Source organism: Electrophorus electricus, chromosome 3 (genome assembly GCF_013358815.1).
Source record: "Electrophorus electricus isolate fEleEle1 chromosome 3, fEleEle1.pri, whole genome shotgun sequence".
In the NCBI taxonomy this organism is placed as follows: domain Eukaryota; kingdom Metazoa; phylum Chordata; class Actinopteri; order Gymnotiformes; family Gymnotidae; genus Electrophorus; species Electrophorus electricus.
The window spans coordinates 15,019,389-15,036,743 of NC_049537.1; the positions used below are offsets into that span (position 1 = coordinate 15,019,389).

The 17,355-nt window shown below is 38.7% G+C and overlaps 2 protein-coding genes across 2 annotated transcripts; one reads left to right on the forward strand and one right to left on the reverse strand.

Annotated features, from left to right (window-relative positions):
* The first annotated feature begins 3,007 nt into the window (after nt 1-3,007).
* gpr27 (G protein-coupled receptor 27) lies at nt 3,008-5,321 on the forward strand. The gene has a single exon (XM_026999673.2). It carries the CDS (start codon nt 3,939-3,941, stop codon nt 5,052-5,054), a length of 1,116 nt encoding a protein of 371 aa, XP_026855474.2. The 5' UTR covers nt 3,008-3,938; the 3' UTR covers nt 5,055-5,321.
* Nucleotides 5,322-11,180: 5,859 nt separating this feature from the next.
* prok2 (prokineticin 2) lies at nt 11,181-13,839 on the reverse strand. Its single transcript, XM_026999645.2, has 3 exons — nt 13,768-13,839; nt 11,693-11,818; nt 11,181-11,306 (listed from the first exon to the last, which is right to left on the reverse strand). The coding sequence occupies exons 1-3, from the start codon at nt 13,837-13,839 to the stop codon at nt 11,181-11,183; spliced, it is 324 nt and encodes a 107-aa protein (XP_026855446.2).
* Between the last annotated feature and the right edge of the window lie 3,516 nt (nt 13,840-17,355).

Genomic DNA, 17,355 nt, shown 5'->3' on the forward strand with positions numbered 1-17,355 from the left:
GAGTAGGTCTGATACTACACGTACCAATCACCTTTATGTTATGGGCTACTTTACTGTTGCTTTGTTTTTACCATAATGATCAGAATGTCCTTTCAATTTTCAAAACCATTCTCACTCCATCAACTTTTAAACATGGAACATGAAATTATGTTGGGCTACCATAATTTTTACACTTCCCATCAATCACCCATAAAATGTTATTGCCTTTACATAATCGACTTTGACTCAAGTAACATTGATTAATTTTGTTTAAGCAATTATTGTACTTTCAATTGTTAAATAATTCCTTATATAACTTTAGTTAGTAATTTATTTATTTACCAAAATATTTTCATATGAAAATGAACACGTAAACATACACTTACCTATGGTTTCACATTGGTTTTGTTGTTAATATTCTCATTTTATTTTATACTGACTACTTTATGCTTGTTATTTAGCATCTTTCTGAGTCTCTCTCTCTCTCTCTCTCTCTTTCTCTGCTCATTTTTTGTAAAAGTGTTGTTGTAGCCTATTCATTAATAGGAGTATCAACACAACCCACACATTTATGTTTACAAGTAATAATGCTAGCTGACGTCCCTTAGAGTTCTTGAGAAGAAAATGCTGCACTAGCTGAACAGCTATGTATAACACACAAATTCCTGACCATTGCCAGATGCTCTGAGGTCAGTTGAGACCAAATCTTGTTGTTACTAAGTGAGTAGGCCTAGTCTTATGAAGCTTTCACAAAATGTCGCTGGATTCCACCTTAATGTTATCAGAACATAGATGTATCTACATTCAATTTTATAATTAAAAATACAAAGCAAAAAGACCTCCAACACTACTAAGGTCCAGACCTCTGTGCCCTCATAGCTAGTTATGGCCCTGTTGCTGAGTCCTGTTTGGTAAAATTAAACAGTTTAATCACAGTTGAAACAATGTGACTTGGTTACGGGACAACACAATGTCATGTCCTTCCATAGTTTGTCTGTTTCTTTTGTCTCATATGTGGGTTCAGGGTAATAGTAATACAGCTTTATCTAGGAACGACTTATTAGACAGTAAGGATATATTAAACATTTTGTGTCCCCCTCAGCTGGTGAAATTTAATGAAATTGTATTACTAAACTTGAACACTAGAGGGTATGCTTTATCAAATATCCACGATTTCATGAAATTCTAACCTGCAAAATACTACAGTTGAAACAGCGCTATTACAACGTCCCTCTTCAACTGAGACAAAAATAAATAAAAAGTTTATACTCACGAGGTGTGAGGAATATGAGAAAATGGAAAAAAAATACCGAAATAGCGCCAACGTGGAGGTTATCACTAATGTTGTCCCAGTGGTGGCAGGTGCACACAGAGAGTGGCTCCAGCAGATCTGAGGAATGACAATACTGATCTAAGTCCAGAAGAGCACAGTTCTAGGAACAGCACAAATACTAAAACTCTGCATCTGCAAAACTCTGCAAAACTCAAAGACCTCTGTTAGAAGGTCTGTGTGTGAATATATATATATATATATATATATATATATATATATATATATATATATATATATATATATATATATATATAGATAGATAGACAGATAGATAGACAGATAGATAGACAGATAGATAGACAGATAGATAGATAGATAGATAGATAGATAGATAGATAGATAGATAGATAGATAGATAGATAGATAGATAGACAGATAGATATTCCAAATTGTATTGAAGTAAACAGATGTCCTTCATTAGCTGTGCAAGCAAAGTTACTCAACTGAAATCTTGTTCGTGTGTGTGTGTGTGTGTGTGTATGAGACAGTTGGATCTGCTTATTGATCCGCTTGTTGCAATCAATAAGTACTGATACATGGTATTGTTTTGCATTATACTGAACCGCTATTAGACTATGAAGAGAAATAACATTTAAGTTTTCTATTAAATATAACATTTTCATTCTGATTTAAGAATTTGCAACACCTGTGTGGTGACTAGTTATAAAAGCTGTGTTGATAGTAAAGTGTCTTTGGGTTCTGAGAAAGGCACTATAAGTTTAACTTCATTCACCTCTGAACATTACAATAAAGAATGATGCAATAAGCCACTTTACAAATACCACACTGGAATTCTAGGATATTCTATTGTCAAATGTGAACACCAGAGCTTTGTCAAAGTAACAGTAATGCAGTATTTAACACTATTTATCCTACTTAAATCAAGCTATATTTACGCCTACTTAAACCTTTTACCTCTGTGGTATCTATATAATTATTTTGTCATTTGCGCAGCATGATTAAACTGTGAAACATAAATATTTGGCTTTTTGTCGAATTCATAAAGTTTGCGTAGTAACTTTATTCGGGCAAGCAACAGTGATTTCTAATGACTGCATACAACGAATAGAACCCTAGTGGAGCATATTATGAGAGCTTGTGGTACTGGTAACACCAAAGTCAAGGGTTTCATTACCATAAAACATACAACGCTGTGTTGGCAGGCGTAACAGAGAGGATGTCACTAGTAAATGACTACGTAGGTTCACAAGGATATTATTAGACATTTACGGACTACCAACAACAAGGAACGTTTGTGTGTGTGTGTGTGTGTGTGTGTGTGTGTGTGTGAGGGGGGGGGGGGGTACACAAAAAGAGAACAGGTTTCCAAAAAACTTGTGAGAGGTGGTTTGACGCACCCTTTGGGGGCAGTGATGAGACAGCTTAGATTTTACTCACTCGGAGGCATATGGTCTCTACCTATAAATACGCCTGTAGCTTTGTAACTATGAATTTCCCCTATATTTTGCATTCCTTCCCATTTTAACACGGCCGCAGTATACAACAGGCAACAGACAGGAAACATTAAACAGAGATATAATATAAAATCATTTTAAATGTGTAAATATTCCTTTTTTGTAAATATTTTCTCTTTGATTCTGTCAAATTTATGTAGAATAATTTTATAGGCAATAACATTTTAATAAATTTATAAGACCGTTTGTGGATTATCACTTCTGGACACGCTGCTGGACTGTAATCGAAGTCTGTGCCTTTAAAGGCTTGATGAAATAATTGAACCGTGATGGTCTCAGCGCTCGTGAACAGAGACTGCATTTTTGCCAAACCCCTCTAGACAGGGAAATCCATGCCTCAGGAGTAAACGAGAAGCAAGAACATCCGAAAACGGGATATTTTCTTACACGGGAATGCAGATCGCTTCTCATCTTATATGCGACAAGTAGCCTAAGATACCACGTAACATTTCCACAGCTGCACCATTTTCCCCTCTATCCAAATCAACCGTTGCTGTCGCGGGAGGTTCTCTAGTTTACCACCGAAAAGTAAAACAGGATTTTTCTTTTCATCGTTAAGTCGCTGTTGTCTTTTTTTATCGGACAGGCTGCATATGATGTTTTAGTCGGAGTCAAGTCCAGCTGATTAAGCGAATGCAAAGCTACTGGTGAAGAGAAGATGACGGCCTACCAACCGACTGTGATTTTCTACGGCAGTGGATTCGGAAACCACAATAAGCGGTGGGAAAAGATGCACGTTAGCAAGACGCGCACCTTATAAAGACATTGGAATGTTATTCGCCGACAGCGCGACGAAAAACTCTTCTAAGCCTATCCTTTCGCCTCGAAATATAATGGATTAAAAGTCGTCTGTTATTCTGTATGTCTGCTATAAAATGAAGAATTGCAAGAATATAATTTTTAGCAATTACCTTATTATAACGTGTTGGATTTAGAAAGTTGTTTACATTTTGATTGCCAGTCAATGGAACTATGTACGAATTTAAAATGCCAACTGTTTTCTTTGAGGTACTGTAAGGCGAATGACTATCCAGTGATTTACAAGACTTTTTGGATGTCACCATTTTAACATGTTTGAGACATCAGGCCGGGGAACCAGGTTTGCTTGATGTTGGAGCCTGGAAGTCGCTGTCGACAGTGTGGCTGCATAGATGGCGAACACAAGCGATCTTGGGGAAAGCAATCCTTCGCTCCAAAATTATGCCATCACCGCCTCTGCAGTGAAACTGGCCTCTCTCGGTCTAATCATTTGCAGCAGCCTGGCCGGGAACATACTGCTCTCGCTTTTGGTGCTGAAAGACAGCTCCCTTCACAAGACACCATACTATTTTCTCCTCGACCTGTGCTTTGCGGACATCATCCGTTCGGCCGTGTGCTTTCCGTTCGTCATGATTTCGATCGTTAACGGTTCTGTGTGGAGCTACAGCGTCATCAGCTGCAAGATTGTCGCCTTCATGGCCGTGCTGTTTTGCTTCCACATCGCCTTCCTTCTCTTCTGCGTTAGTGTCACGCGTTATATGGCTATTGCACACCACCGCTTCTATTCCAAACGAATGACTCTGTGGACGTGCGTGGCTGTCATATGCATGGTGTGGACCTTGTCGGTTGCCATGGCGTTTCCCCCGGTGTTTGATGTCGGGACGTATAAATTTATTAGTGAGGAAGAACAATGCATATTCGAGCACAGATACGTGAAAGCGAACGACACACTGGGTTTTATGTTGATGCTTGCCGTTATTGTGGGCACGACGCATGTTGTGTACATCAAAATGCTTTGCTTTGTTTACGACCACCGTAAGATGAAACCAGCCCAGCTGATCCCGGCTATTAGCCAGAACTGGACCTTTCACGGTCCAGGTGCGACAGGCCAAGCGGCTGCCAACTGGATTGCGGGCTTTGGACGCGGTCCCACCCCGCCGACATTAGTGGGCATCAGGCAAGCCTCGCATAACGCCAACAGGAGGCTGCTCGTCTTGGACGAGTTCAAGATGGAGAAACGAATAGGGAAAATGTACTACATGATCACGCTGGCGTTCCTGCTGTTTTGGGCCCCGTACATTGTGTCGTGCTACGTACGCGTGTTCGTGAAGGAAAGCGCCATTCCACAGGTTTACCTGACGGCGGCCGTGTGGCTGACGTTCGCCCAAGCGGCGGCGAATCCAGTCGTCTGTTTCATTTTCAACAAGGAACTAAGGATGCGTTTCAGAGCTTGCTTTCCTTGCTGTTTGACTACACAAACACCAATGGAACCATATTGTGTAATCTGAACGAAGACACAGGCCAAAGACACCATAGATTTTTTTTTACCTTTTGTTGAAATGCTTCATTTTTATTTATCAGAGTTCTCACGCTTGTTAACACGTTTTTGATCTCGTTGGGTGGTGTCGGCCTTCTTGACCTAATAGGTTACCAAACATATTTCTACAGTACAAAATCATACAATCACAACAAGCAAATGCAGTATTTTCATGTAAAATATGTAAAATTTATTTATATTCTCAAGTCCTTTATATTGCATATGTAATATATTTGTTAATACCTTGATATATATTTTTTTTTTGGGGGGGGGGGGGGGGGGGCAAAACATCCGAGGTTTTTTTACAAGTGTGTCACATGGACTTTTGTGTGTTGACAAAGCTCTGTGCGCTTTTCACATTCCTTATTAAACTGGTATTTCAAAAAAGGTTTTACATATGGACTTGAACAAAACTGTTTTTTGACTGGATATTGATTGGTGTGGAGGTGGGTATTTGCATTGTTTGAATTTAAAATCAAATAAACAGTGATTGCTTAGCATATACTGTGTTGATTTGAAAGCTTATAGCACTGAGTAGCTCATCAAAACAAATCATTTTTATTAATCTTTCAAACTGATTTAATAGTGCAGATGTATATTTCTGTTATTCAGAGGCAGGGGCTTTCAGGAAGTGAAAGATTATAGGTGATGTTTTAGTCAAATCTTTTGGTAGTATTCACTCTCCCTCCCCCATCTGCTCAGACAATTACATAATACAGAGTACTGTTTTTGTCTGCATGGACTATTGGTGGTGTGCTCTTGCTTCTTGGTTTGACAATACATAAAGATTTGAGCACCCAAAGCTGTTTACTGATGCCTATCCTCAGTGCTCTAGAAAATATAATTGAGATATTTGGAGACTTCATCCAGAAAAATTATTTGCAAGTAGTTGTGAAGCCAAAATAATTGATGTCTGCTTCTATATTGTTTCTGTCTACTGTACATATTGGTAATGATTGACTGTCCAATAATGAAAAACTACACAAGGATCACTTTACAATATTAGTGACTCATCATGGTGCTTAAAATGTCATTTCATCATAGAAGCAAGCAGAACTCCATCTGTTAATTATGTGGACATGTCTGCCTTCCCATGGGACCTACAGGAAATAGGCACAGACATCGAGCGAGAGAGAGAGAGAGAGAGAGAGAGAGAGAGAGAGAGAGAGAGAGAGAGAGAGAGAGAGAGAGAGAGAGATGCTTATAAGTGATCCTCAAAAAGATTTGGGGGGCTTTATTTTATTTTTTGTTCACCTTCATTATATCCTCTTGGTTCATGGGTTTCTGCAATCATAGAGCTATATTGTTAAGTCAGGTGTAAGCAGAGTTCTTTTCCTCACCTGGCCCTTCCAAGCACTGACCCCTCTCAACAGCTGCGACCTCATGACTCATTTTAAACATAGGTCATGCTCTCTGGACTTGTTCTCTGACCAGCTGAGCCAATGGATGTTGAACACTCCTAGTAAATGGAATTGCTCAGTGAATGCAGCCCTCAGTTTTTAGTGCATCAAACTTTACTTAAAGCAACCTCATACAATGGGGACACAGCAAAATTGCTCTTCGAAAAATGGCAGGCTGGAGGCTAATTCATCTGAAAGTGTTCCCTGGGCACTAATGCAGGCTTTTGGCTCTGTGTATTATTTGGAAATGGGGAGCTCTGTCAAAGGCCGGTGTAAAATGTTCAATAAGCTGGAAGGTGCATCTCAGCATTGTAATGCTGCACACACACACACACACACACACACACACACACACACACACACACACACACACACACACACACACACGCACACAAACACATACACACACTATTCACACTCATTGACTCTCTTTAGCTCTGCTTTAAAAAATGACTGAAGAGACAAAGAGTTTATCCTGGACCATTTTCATCACTGCCAGAGGCTGGAGTGAAATTAGTTTGCACAAAGCATTCCCTTCCAAAAGAGCCTGAAATGCTGAAAAATGTTCTGCATTTTTTAGGTCTTGTGTTTTCAATAGATAACAGATATGATTGAAAATATTTCTACAGTTAGACATAAAGGTACTTGTCAATGTACGGTATTTCTCCAATTAAATGTCTCCACTGACATAAACAACTTAAAAATATGTCTATGGGAATCCCAAATATGACCACATACTTGTTTGAACTTTGGAAGAGTTTAAACCATTAAATCTATGATCCTCAGAAAAAGATTACTGCACTTGTTGTTTAGCAACTTTAAATAATACTATATTTAATTAGTATTTGTATTATTTATCATCTTCCTTTTATACGTAAATAGAACACAAATGACAAAGCTACTTGCTGTGAAATGTTTCATTTTATTATTATTACTTAAGGATATTTTTGTTAAAATCCATCAGTTATTAATGAGCATCAAGGCTTTAAAATTATAATAATAGGTGAAGGAATATTTCAGCTTTATCCAACCTAAACCTTGCTTGCCATATCAGTAGTGTATGGTTGATTAACACAGACACCACAAACAATAGCTTCTTATACAGCAAAGCATGAAAAAGCTGTTGACTTCTAGCACACTTATAATGGAAATCTAGGTGAATTAGGTGCTGAATTAAATCAATAAATATTTATGCAAAACATAATTTTGTAGAACACTTTCCTGAATTCACTTTCCTGTGAATTAAACTCATAATAAACACAATACTGTCCAATTCATCACTAATACCAAAAAGGTTGAGAAGAACTGATTTTTATGCTGAAGTATTTAAAGGTTGGATAAAACTTCAAATAAAAAACTTTGGTAAAATATTATCATGCCTGTTTTATCTTAAGACATTTTTCAAAATTTTTAATATTTGCGGTTTTGAGTTTGTGTTATATTTTTCAGATGTTTGGAATTAATTTCAAATCTTTTTATGATAGAATTCAACATATTTAACGCATTTAACACATTTACGTTTACAAGGCCTACCATTAGGCTTCCATTTTTATTGGGTTTTAAGGTTTTACATTAATAAGCTTTGCATTCATTTTAGAACAATAGAAGGTGCACCTGGCAAAGAACGTAACTCACCACATACCATGAATGTGCTAGGGATTCATTTTAAACTTCTGGAATAATCTTATCTAGCATCCTGAAATTCCAATTTCCAGTTTAATCATTCCTTTTATAATGCTCATTAAAAACCCAATATCATACATTTGTATTCTTAAGGGTGGAAACACCAGCCATCATATTATTGTCTGATTTCATAGTTTTCTTGACTTTAATATTTAGAATTACATTCCTTACTGCATTCTCCAGTTCTGGCTTGTCTAGGAAAGCATTATTGAAATATACTATATCAGTCAAGTTGTCATCATGCCATTACAGCTACATCACTCATCACTCATTATAAAATATGTTGTCTTGATATAAGCAGCTTTCCCTCTTGATTGCCCTCTTCAGTCATGTGGTTTGATGCAGTGGATCGTTCATTGCTATTGAACAGGTTGCTGCCTTTTATATTAGAACCAGCTGTGTGTAATTGATTACATAGCACAGGGACAGGAAACAAGTGTACAGGAAAGTTCAGTGAGTGTCACACTTCCCCAGACATCTTTCATTGCATTTGCTCTGGGTCTATGTCAAATGGACAGCATGGTGTCCCGTGGCCTGCAGGGCGAAACACAGGCTCAGGAGGGTTGAGCTGCAGGCCTAGAAAAACAATGCCAGCTCTCATGGGTTCAGTGGGCTTCATATGATTAACTGAAACTCTTCTCCATAAAACCTTTAAGGAATAAGCAGGTGGAAGAGCTTCATCTCCGAAGTGGGCTTTCACGAAATGTGGTTTTGGAACCACTTGACAAAGATATGACCTTGGTGGAAAGTACGTATACTAGGAGCATGTGCGTCCCTCTCCTGTCTGGCTGATGATATAGATACCTGGACATGAAGGAGGCCTGTGGATGCTTTGCAGAACACTTTGCAGAACACTTCCAGCTACATAATGGAGCTTATTAACAGGCCAAGGCAAGCAGGCCAAATGGCCCATCTGGGTGATTGGTGCTTAACTCTGGCTTGCTTTGCAGGGAGGTAATAAAGGCAGCTGCAGCGTGCTTTAAGACACCAGAGAGAAAAGGCTCCAAGATTCCAAACATCTGGTGTGAGACTGTAAAACCAGATTTTTTCATCAAGGGAGGCACTGTGGTTACTCACACAGGATCCAGAGATGTTGGGAAATGACCAGATTAGAGTGCATGGCTATGCATGTTAAGACACTGAGGATTTCTGTTAATAGTGTAGTTCTAGATTATTCAGATTATATGGTTTATTGGTGCTGCTAACAATGAAGTAGTAAAAGTTAGTCAAAGTAAATCAGGTCAAGGAACTTTGCAAAAGTATTCGTCTATGTCTTCTTCTTGAATTTTTAAATCAATTTTCTCTCAGTGAAGAATAGCAAAAGGTTCAGCCTGATTCACTTCTACAACATGCACCATGTTGTACAACATGCAATAACCCAGTCTTCCAAGTAGGGAGGTTCTGAACAGAATCACATGGCAAAAAAAACAGTCAATTGTAAGAGTGAAAAATAAACTGTCGAGCAACAGAGAAAAACCTTGGTAAAGCTATTAACCAAACAGCTGGCTAAGAACTAGAATCACTGAAAAGAATCAATGCATAAATCCCCTCTTACTGGGGAGAGATTGTTCAGAGTCAAAGACAGTCCTCAGGGAATATATATATATATATTACTTGTGACACATAATATATTTAGGTAGGTTATCTTAAATAAAATGGAATATCCGGACATTAAATTCCTGCCTGATCTTGACATCTATGTGACTACAATGCCATGCACAACTTATACAACTTATCACTGCTGCTTGTTTTCTTATATTTCTGTTGGGAGATTTCCTACTGATAACCATGTACATGAGAACATGTCACTGTCTCAGCTCAATGACATTAAAATAATATTAAAGAAGTAGCTATGACAGATTTCAGGATGTCAGACGTGATTTACCTTCTAACTGCCATCTGGTTTTTCATCATGCGACTATATCATGTGCTCTCTGCCGCTTCTCTCATTCCATGGCTAAAAAATAAAAACAGAATCAAGGGCTGGTCGTTGCACATACAATGTTCACAAGCCGCAGGAAAGCTTAATGGACCGTTAAGTCCCTTTGTCATTTTATACTGAAGCTGAATGTTACTGCCTGCTGGTCCAGTGAGTAGAAGCAATCTTCTGTGTCATCCGACTGTCAGTTGGCCCCTGCACAACCCAATAAAGGCTAAAATGCTAAGTAACAGCTGAAGACACAGTTTGTTAAGACTGAGTTTATTACATAACAGATTAGTAAAACAAATCAGTAGGACTGTCTAAATCTGTCTGAAACATTATATTTCTCTGGAAACTCTGTGTACTTTACTACAAGTTTGAATCTCTCTCTTTATATATATATATATATATATATATATATATATATATATATCACAGAAATGTAATAGAAGTGCAATTTCCAAAGTTCACCAACAGACATGGTGAATAATGATAAAGTAGGTATTCAATTGTTTAAGAAATGAATTATACTTCATTGCCTCATTGCAGCTTCTAAAAAAATGGCAAGTTTATTTTGTCCATTATTTACACCATTAGTACAAGAAGTCACAATATTCAGTGTGCTGTTTTATGAGAGCTTCATGATAGCTTTGCTGTTAGTTGTTATTGTGCACAATATGTAATATTTTACTCTATGTTTATGATGTTGATTTTTTTTCCTCTATTGGTGCTTAGTTAATCTTAGAAAAGTAAATATCAATAAGGTATATGATATGTACATATAATACATTAATTTACTTAATATAATACATCTTAATGCAAATATAAATAGACATATGACCTAACATTATTAATGACCATTCTAAACAAACTAGATACTGGGTTAAAAGAAGATTTGAAATTCTTTATTTATATATAATGATCTTAAACATGAGTGGGCAGAACAATGTGATACATTTTAATGACCATTCAGTTTACATTTTCAGAATGAATTGCTGTTCATATTTTCACAAATGCCCTGAACTGGCACAGTACTAAAAATGTAATACAGGCCTCCATATATCATCATAGAAACATGTCATATTATCATCATTCAGAAATCATAAACATGAGACTTGTGTGGTGAAAGGCATTTGTATTGTCCATTCGCCGCAGTAATACAGTCCAGGTCTGACGAACACGGACAAGTGTGGTGAAGTCTCTTCCCATCATATGGAACCTGCAGACAACAATCATGGCAATCGATAGACCAACAGGACAAATCAGATAAGATCACATCAAAGTCACAATCAGACGCTGCAGACGTAAGGAGTGGAGGCCATCAGAAGAAAGATATTAAATTACTCACCTCAGCTGACCTTCTAAAGTCTTCAGCTTCCCTGAGTTTATTTACAAGCTTTACAAGCTTTAGATGAGGTTGAGGAATATTTTAAGCCGTAACCCCCCACCCCCCACACACACACACTCCCCAACCGCTTTTCCCCCCCGGGCACTGGAAATTAAGAGCGGTGAGAAGATGATGAATGCTGCTGATATATGGGCAGGAGAGGGAGCAGGAGAAGGGGTGGGGGCAGGGAGGGTGGGCTGACGACCAAGGAGCTTCACCTTGTGGCTCATAGGATGGCAGCTTTCCCCCTCCAGTCCCATAGGAGTGCACATGCGCAGGCTCCGGATCCACAGGCTGACCGCACAGCACATTCCTCTGCCACACTGGGAATCAAGCTCGCATGACTACAGACACACACAAACATGAAAAGAAGAATATTTTATATATATATATATATATATATAAAGCTGGTAGTCAGACAGGTGGTGAATGAGTCTTCCCTTTCCCTCTGTAACAGTAACGCAGGGTGTGGATTACACACAAAGTCCAAGGAGGACAGAGATTTCTGAGCGCCAATATCAATTAGGACTGATCTACTCTGACTGTTCTCTCCCTTAATTTAGGAAGCTGTCATGACAAGCACTGAGAAAATGTACATAGACTGCCCACCCTTATTTTGTAAGCCCCAAATATGCTTAAATATTGCTTTGTTTTCTGAAAAGATTTAGGCTCCTCCCACACTAAATTATACTGTCGGTCGGGAGTCTTCTCTAAAAATCTTTTCCATCTTTATTCAACAAAACAATCTGCTTTTAAGTACCTCACATCGAAACTTCATTTGTCCTTAGTGGTGCGGTGCCATTAGCATGGATGGAATTTCATATCAAGTAAAACTGTAACGGTTCACATGTTTATTAAAGGAATACTTCACAATCCAATGTCTGTAGTTTGCCAATGATATTCCATTCATTGTTTATGTACTGTTTATTTTATTCATACATGTATTTTGTATGTACGAAGTACCTTTTTTTCTATGTATTTAATTATACTAAATCTGTCTAAAGCATCCTTTGGTTATCAGCTTACATTAGGGTGTTTATGTCATTTTTGTAAGATGTTTTATGCTCAAGTTTCCCTCTTTTTGTTTTAAGCATGGATCTTTTCTCAGTATGAGATTTAGCTTCACCATTCTCACCACCAGAATGTGATTTGAGAGAACCTTTGTCATTCTTAGTTCATGAGACACATTTTAAATCTTTGTTTTTCATTTAGCCTGAGCTGCAACATGGATACTTGAGGCAAGTGCAGTGCAATTCTAGCATCAAAAGACACATACAATTTGAGTAAGTGTCCTGAAACATTAATGTATATGTGTATGATTACTTAAGTTGGCTTTTTAAATTTTTAGTTTGTTAACTATGATATCCCTATTGGTAAATGCTCAGATGTCACTGATAAAGTTATTATCACTGATACAGTTATTCTTATTGCAGCCCACTTGAAGAATGTTGAATTTTCTTCTTTTCTTTTTTTTTGGGTCACATCATCTTGCTTTTAGTTAAGTCTGCGTAACAGCTCTGAATCCACATAGCATTAAGTATTAGACATGCATACTGTATTAGGCCCTGTAGAGTTCCAGAAGATGTTGGGCTACATTTTCAAACAGTAAATCATTTCATTATTTAGCTGCATGCACATTCAGACTAAGCTTGCTTGCTGAATCCTATTTGTTTTGCTGCACAAATGTATTTGAAATGTCACTGGACCAAATCAGTGAAGCATTTGAAATGGGCTAAAAGGCAGGAGCTGGTTTTTGGTGTTAACCATCAGATTGTAGTCATCAGACAGCAGAGGTCAGACATCAGAAATGCATTTCCCTAATCCTCCCCCAAATCCCCCCTTATCTTCATCTTGACTAACCGGAGCCATCACATGGAAATCACATAAAGACACTGCCGTTCTGATATCTTTCAGCATCAAGCTAGTGATGAATTTCAAAATCAGTTGCTAAAAGTCAGTCATGTGTCTTATATGGGGTTAATGTAAATGCAGTATACGGACAATCAAAGAGTGACTTCAAAATGTCTCTCTTAATACTCTTCAGTGAAATGTCCAACCATGAAATTTAAAAAAATTACAATAAAGATATGAACAAATACACAAACCACATCTTAAGCCACTGATTTAACTCCCCCTTTAGACATTTAGTTCTAGACATGCTTAAAAACAAACATTTATAACGCGTTACATCAAAATTTCATTCACAAGGCACAATTGCATTAACATTTCAATGAACTCAGAGCCATAGATCATTTAAACAACAAACAGTCAATTGATTATATGCATCACTCACCCCTGTGATGATAGCACAACAACCGGGAGACACCAACACCAGGCAGATGAACAGAGAGAAGCTGGACCTCATGGTGCTCAGACACTGACTTCTGTTCCCAGAGCTTCCTCCTCCTAGGAGACCAGGCTCAAAAAACTGGGGTAGTAGTTGTTAAAAAAAATGAATAGAAAAATTAAGTACTTTTTCAAGGTGCAATGAAAAGGACTGGCTCGTAATGTGTGTGTGTGTGTGTGTGTGTGTGTGTGTGTGTGTGTGTGTGTGTGTGTGTGTGTGTGTGTGTGTGTGTGTGTGTGTGTGTGTGTGTGTGTGTGTGTGTACACGCATTCGGGGGAGTGGAACGTGGCCTCCAAATTGTGATCATCTTTGAAGGTTGATTAATAAACACTGTTCTCTATTCAAACTCAGTGAGTCACTAAAACATTTTCATCAACTGCAAAAATGGGGTGGGGGCAGAGCAGAGAGCTATAAAGAAAAAAAAAACTACAGAAACTGAGCTTAAATAGATGCATTTCTATTTCTATTTCTTGTTTCATATTACATTTTTATCATGCTGGTGAGAAATTACACTACATGAATACTTAGAAATTTACAGTCTTAATGAACAGACCAGATATCACCCACATAATCAGTTCCTGGTGATCTTTCCTGCTTATAGCCCTCACATTTTGTCAAGGCTAAAATACAGTTTCACCTTTAAAGAAGGAAACCTCTCTCCCACACCTGAGGTCCTTCTTATTACGATTAGACTGAATGTTTTCATAATGGATCATGGACACATAAATCGAAGACCAAATTGTGAAAAGATTTCCAAAGAACCTGTGGTTCATCAATGATAGTGTGACATATGCAGCTGTGGTGTCCTTGTACATTAAGAACAAAGGGTCAAGGCCAAGGCCAAGATTGGTAGGGGAGAAAATGCTCTCTTACAAACTGCAGGCATCCTAGAGCAGATTTGCCTTGCAAATCTACAACTGAAGCTATTTTTGAGTAACTGCAGAACAAAATCCTGCTTCAGTCATTTCTGGTGTTACCTATCATCATATGAACGGTTTCATCAAGTTTTTATCAACCAAACAGTTTCATAGTTTTGCTGCATTCATCTGTTATAGAGCTGCATGCAATGGCTGATTGGGTCAGGGAAAAGCTCGCCTGATTGGGTCAGGGAAAAGCTCAACTCCCTCTTTTTCGGACAGTGGTATGTAAATCAGTATTTCCAGTAACATGTGGCTCGCCTGATTGGGTCAGGGAAAAGCTCGCCTGATTGGGTCAGGGAAAAACTCACCTGCTGTTGCAACTGCTGCTGACTGTCCAGAACAGAAGTAATAAGTAAACATATGCATTTCCTCTCTGTTTGTATGTGGTGTAATGCGATTGTAGCTTTTTGCCCTTAGACCAAGGGCGCCCAACTGCCGTCCTAGAGATCTACCACCCTGTTAATCACTGTGTAACCATAGACACCCTAGGACTTCAACAGCATGGCAAGCTGACTACCAGCAAGGATTTGTTTACATGGATAACATCAGGCTTCCAGTTCATTGGTGCGAAAGATGCACCCATCAGACAGGCCTCTAGTTAAAATTCAGCTTAGAGCTCAACTCCCTCTTTTTCGGACAGTGGTATGTAAATCAGTATTTCCAGTAACATGTGGCTCGCCTGATTGGGTCAGGGAAAAGCTCGCCTGATTGGGTCAGGGAAAAACTCACCTGCTGTTGCAACTGCTGCTGACTGTCCAGAACAGAAGTAATAAGTAAACATATGCATTTCCTCTCTGTTTGTATGTGGTGTAATGCGATTGTAGCTTTTTGCCCTTAGACCAAGGGCGCCCAACTGCCGTCCTAGAGATCTACCACCCTGTTAAGTATAGCTCCAACCCTAATCTAGCAAGCCTGGCTCTAATATTAAAATGTTACTAAAGGACCTGCATCACTGGATCATGTGGGTTAGATTACAGTTGGAAGTAATCTGAAGGGCAGTAGCTCACCAGGACCAGACTTGATCACCCCACACTAAGACTGGCTAGTAGCTTTGTTGGAGTTTAATTCTAACTTACTGGGTTTTAATATGAGATGTCTGTGGTAACATTAATGATGAGGATTACTGCTGCTCTATGGGTAGTTTACCTTCTACAAAGCATAACTGTCAAGAGCACCTCTGCAGAAAGCTTATCTTATTCAAAAATTAGAGTGTCCGCTCATGGGAGTCTCTCTTTGTCTCTCTCTCTCTCTCCCTCTCCCTTCCTCTCCTTCTACCTCTCTGTTTACCAGACTTGGCCTGCATCCCGCCACTCTTCTGCTTCCTCGTTGGGTCACCAGCACCCACCTCTTCAATTTTGGCAGGACGGAAGAGATGGGGAGAAGTGAGATCATGCCATATGGAGCAGGGTTTCAACAACGCCCACCTCGCCTGATGCATATAGCATATTGCTACACCAGACCTGCTCATGCTCCATTAGCACCCTCAGCATATATATTAATGCTCACTCAGCTATCTCTGCGTACAGCGTGACTTGATAATGAGAGGTCCATAATCTCCCTTTGCCATAATCCTGTAACAACACGAAAGACTGCACAACGCATGCTTTAAAATCTTGATGTACTGCATGGTAGTTCTGCAGAAGACAGCACCAACTGATGCTTCAGAGGAGGATTTAAAAGTTTAATGCAGAATAGAATAGGACTGTGTAACCAACCAGCATTGTCCCTAAAGGACCCGAGGAGTCCTGGAATGGTTGTTTTTTGGCAGATTATTTAAGTCATTATAATTCATTATATAATTATAAACAAATTATAAACAATAACATCTTTTATATAACATATTTTAGTTGCGTGAGTCTAAATGCATTTTGAAAATTGTTAATACCATGTTAAAATAAAATGTATTTTTAAAGGTAAATGCCACCTATAGCTTGACTTTAACTGTCTTTTATGGTACAAAGCAGTGCTGGACAATTGGCTAGAATTGAGTGCACATATGCAAACTGGATACATTGTTCAGTTATCAGTCATGATGCTGACAACATGACAAGTTCTGTGATTTTTTGCATCAAAAAGTTACCTTCTAATTGTTCTTTTCTCTTCCCAGCTCTCTCCCCCTCTTCTATCTCTATTTCCCCCCTTTCTCTCTCATTCTACCTTCTTCTTTTTTCATTTTTTTCTCCCTCTCCCTTTTCTCTCACACATCCTTTCTCTCCTTTTCTCCCTCTTCTGTCTCTGTCTGTCTCTCTCTCTCTCTCTCTCTCTCTCTCTCTCTCTCTCTCTCTCTCTCTCTCTCTCTCTCTCTCTCTGGATGGATCAGTGTGGGTGTTTGGCACTTTCCAGGCAGGCAGGGAGGAAGTGGGTGTCAGCCGTCATCACTGTGTAACCATAGACACCCTAGGACTTCAACAGCATGGCAAGCTGACTACCAGCAAGGATTTGTTTACATGGATAACATCAGGCTTCCAGTTCATTGGTGCGAAAGATGCACCCATCAGACAGGCCTCTAGTTAAAATTCAGCTTAGAGCTCAACTCCCTCTTTTTCGGACAGTGGTATGTAAATCAGTATTTCCAGTAACATGTGGCTAAATGACAAATCCTCTTTGCATGAGT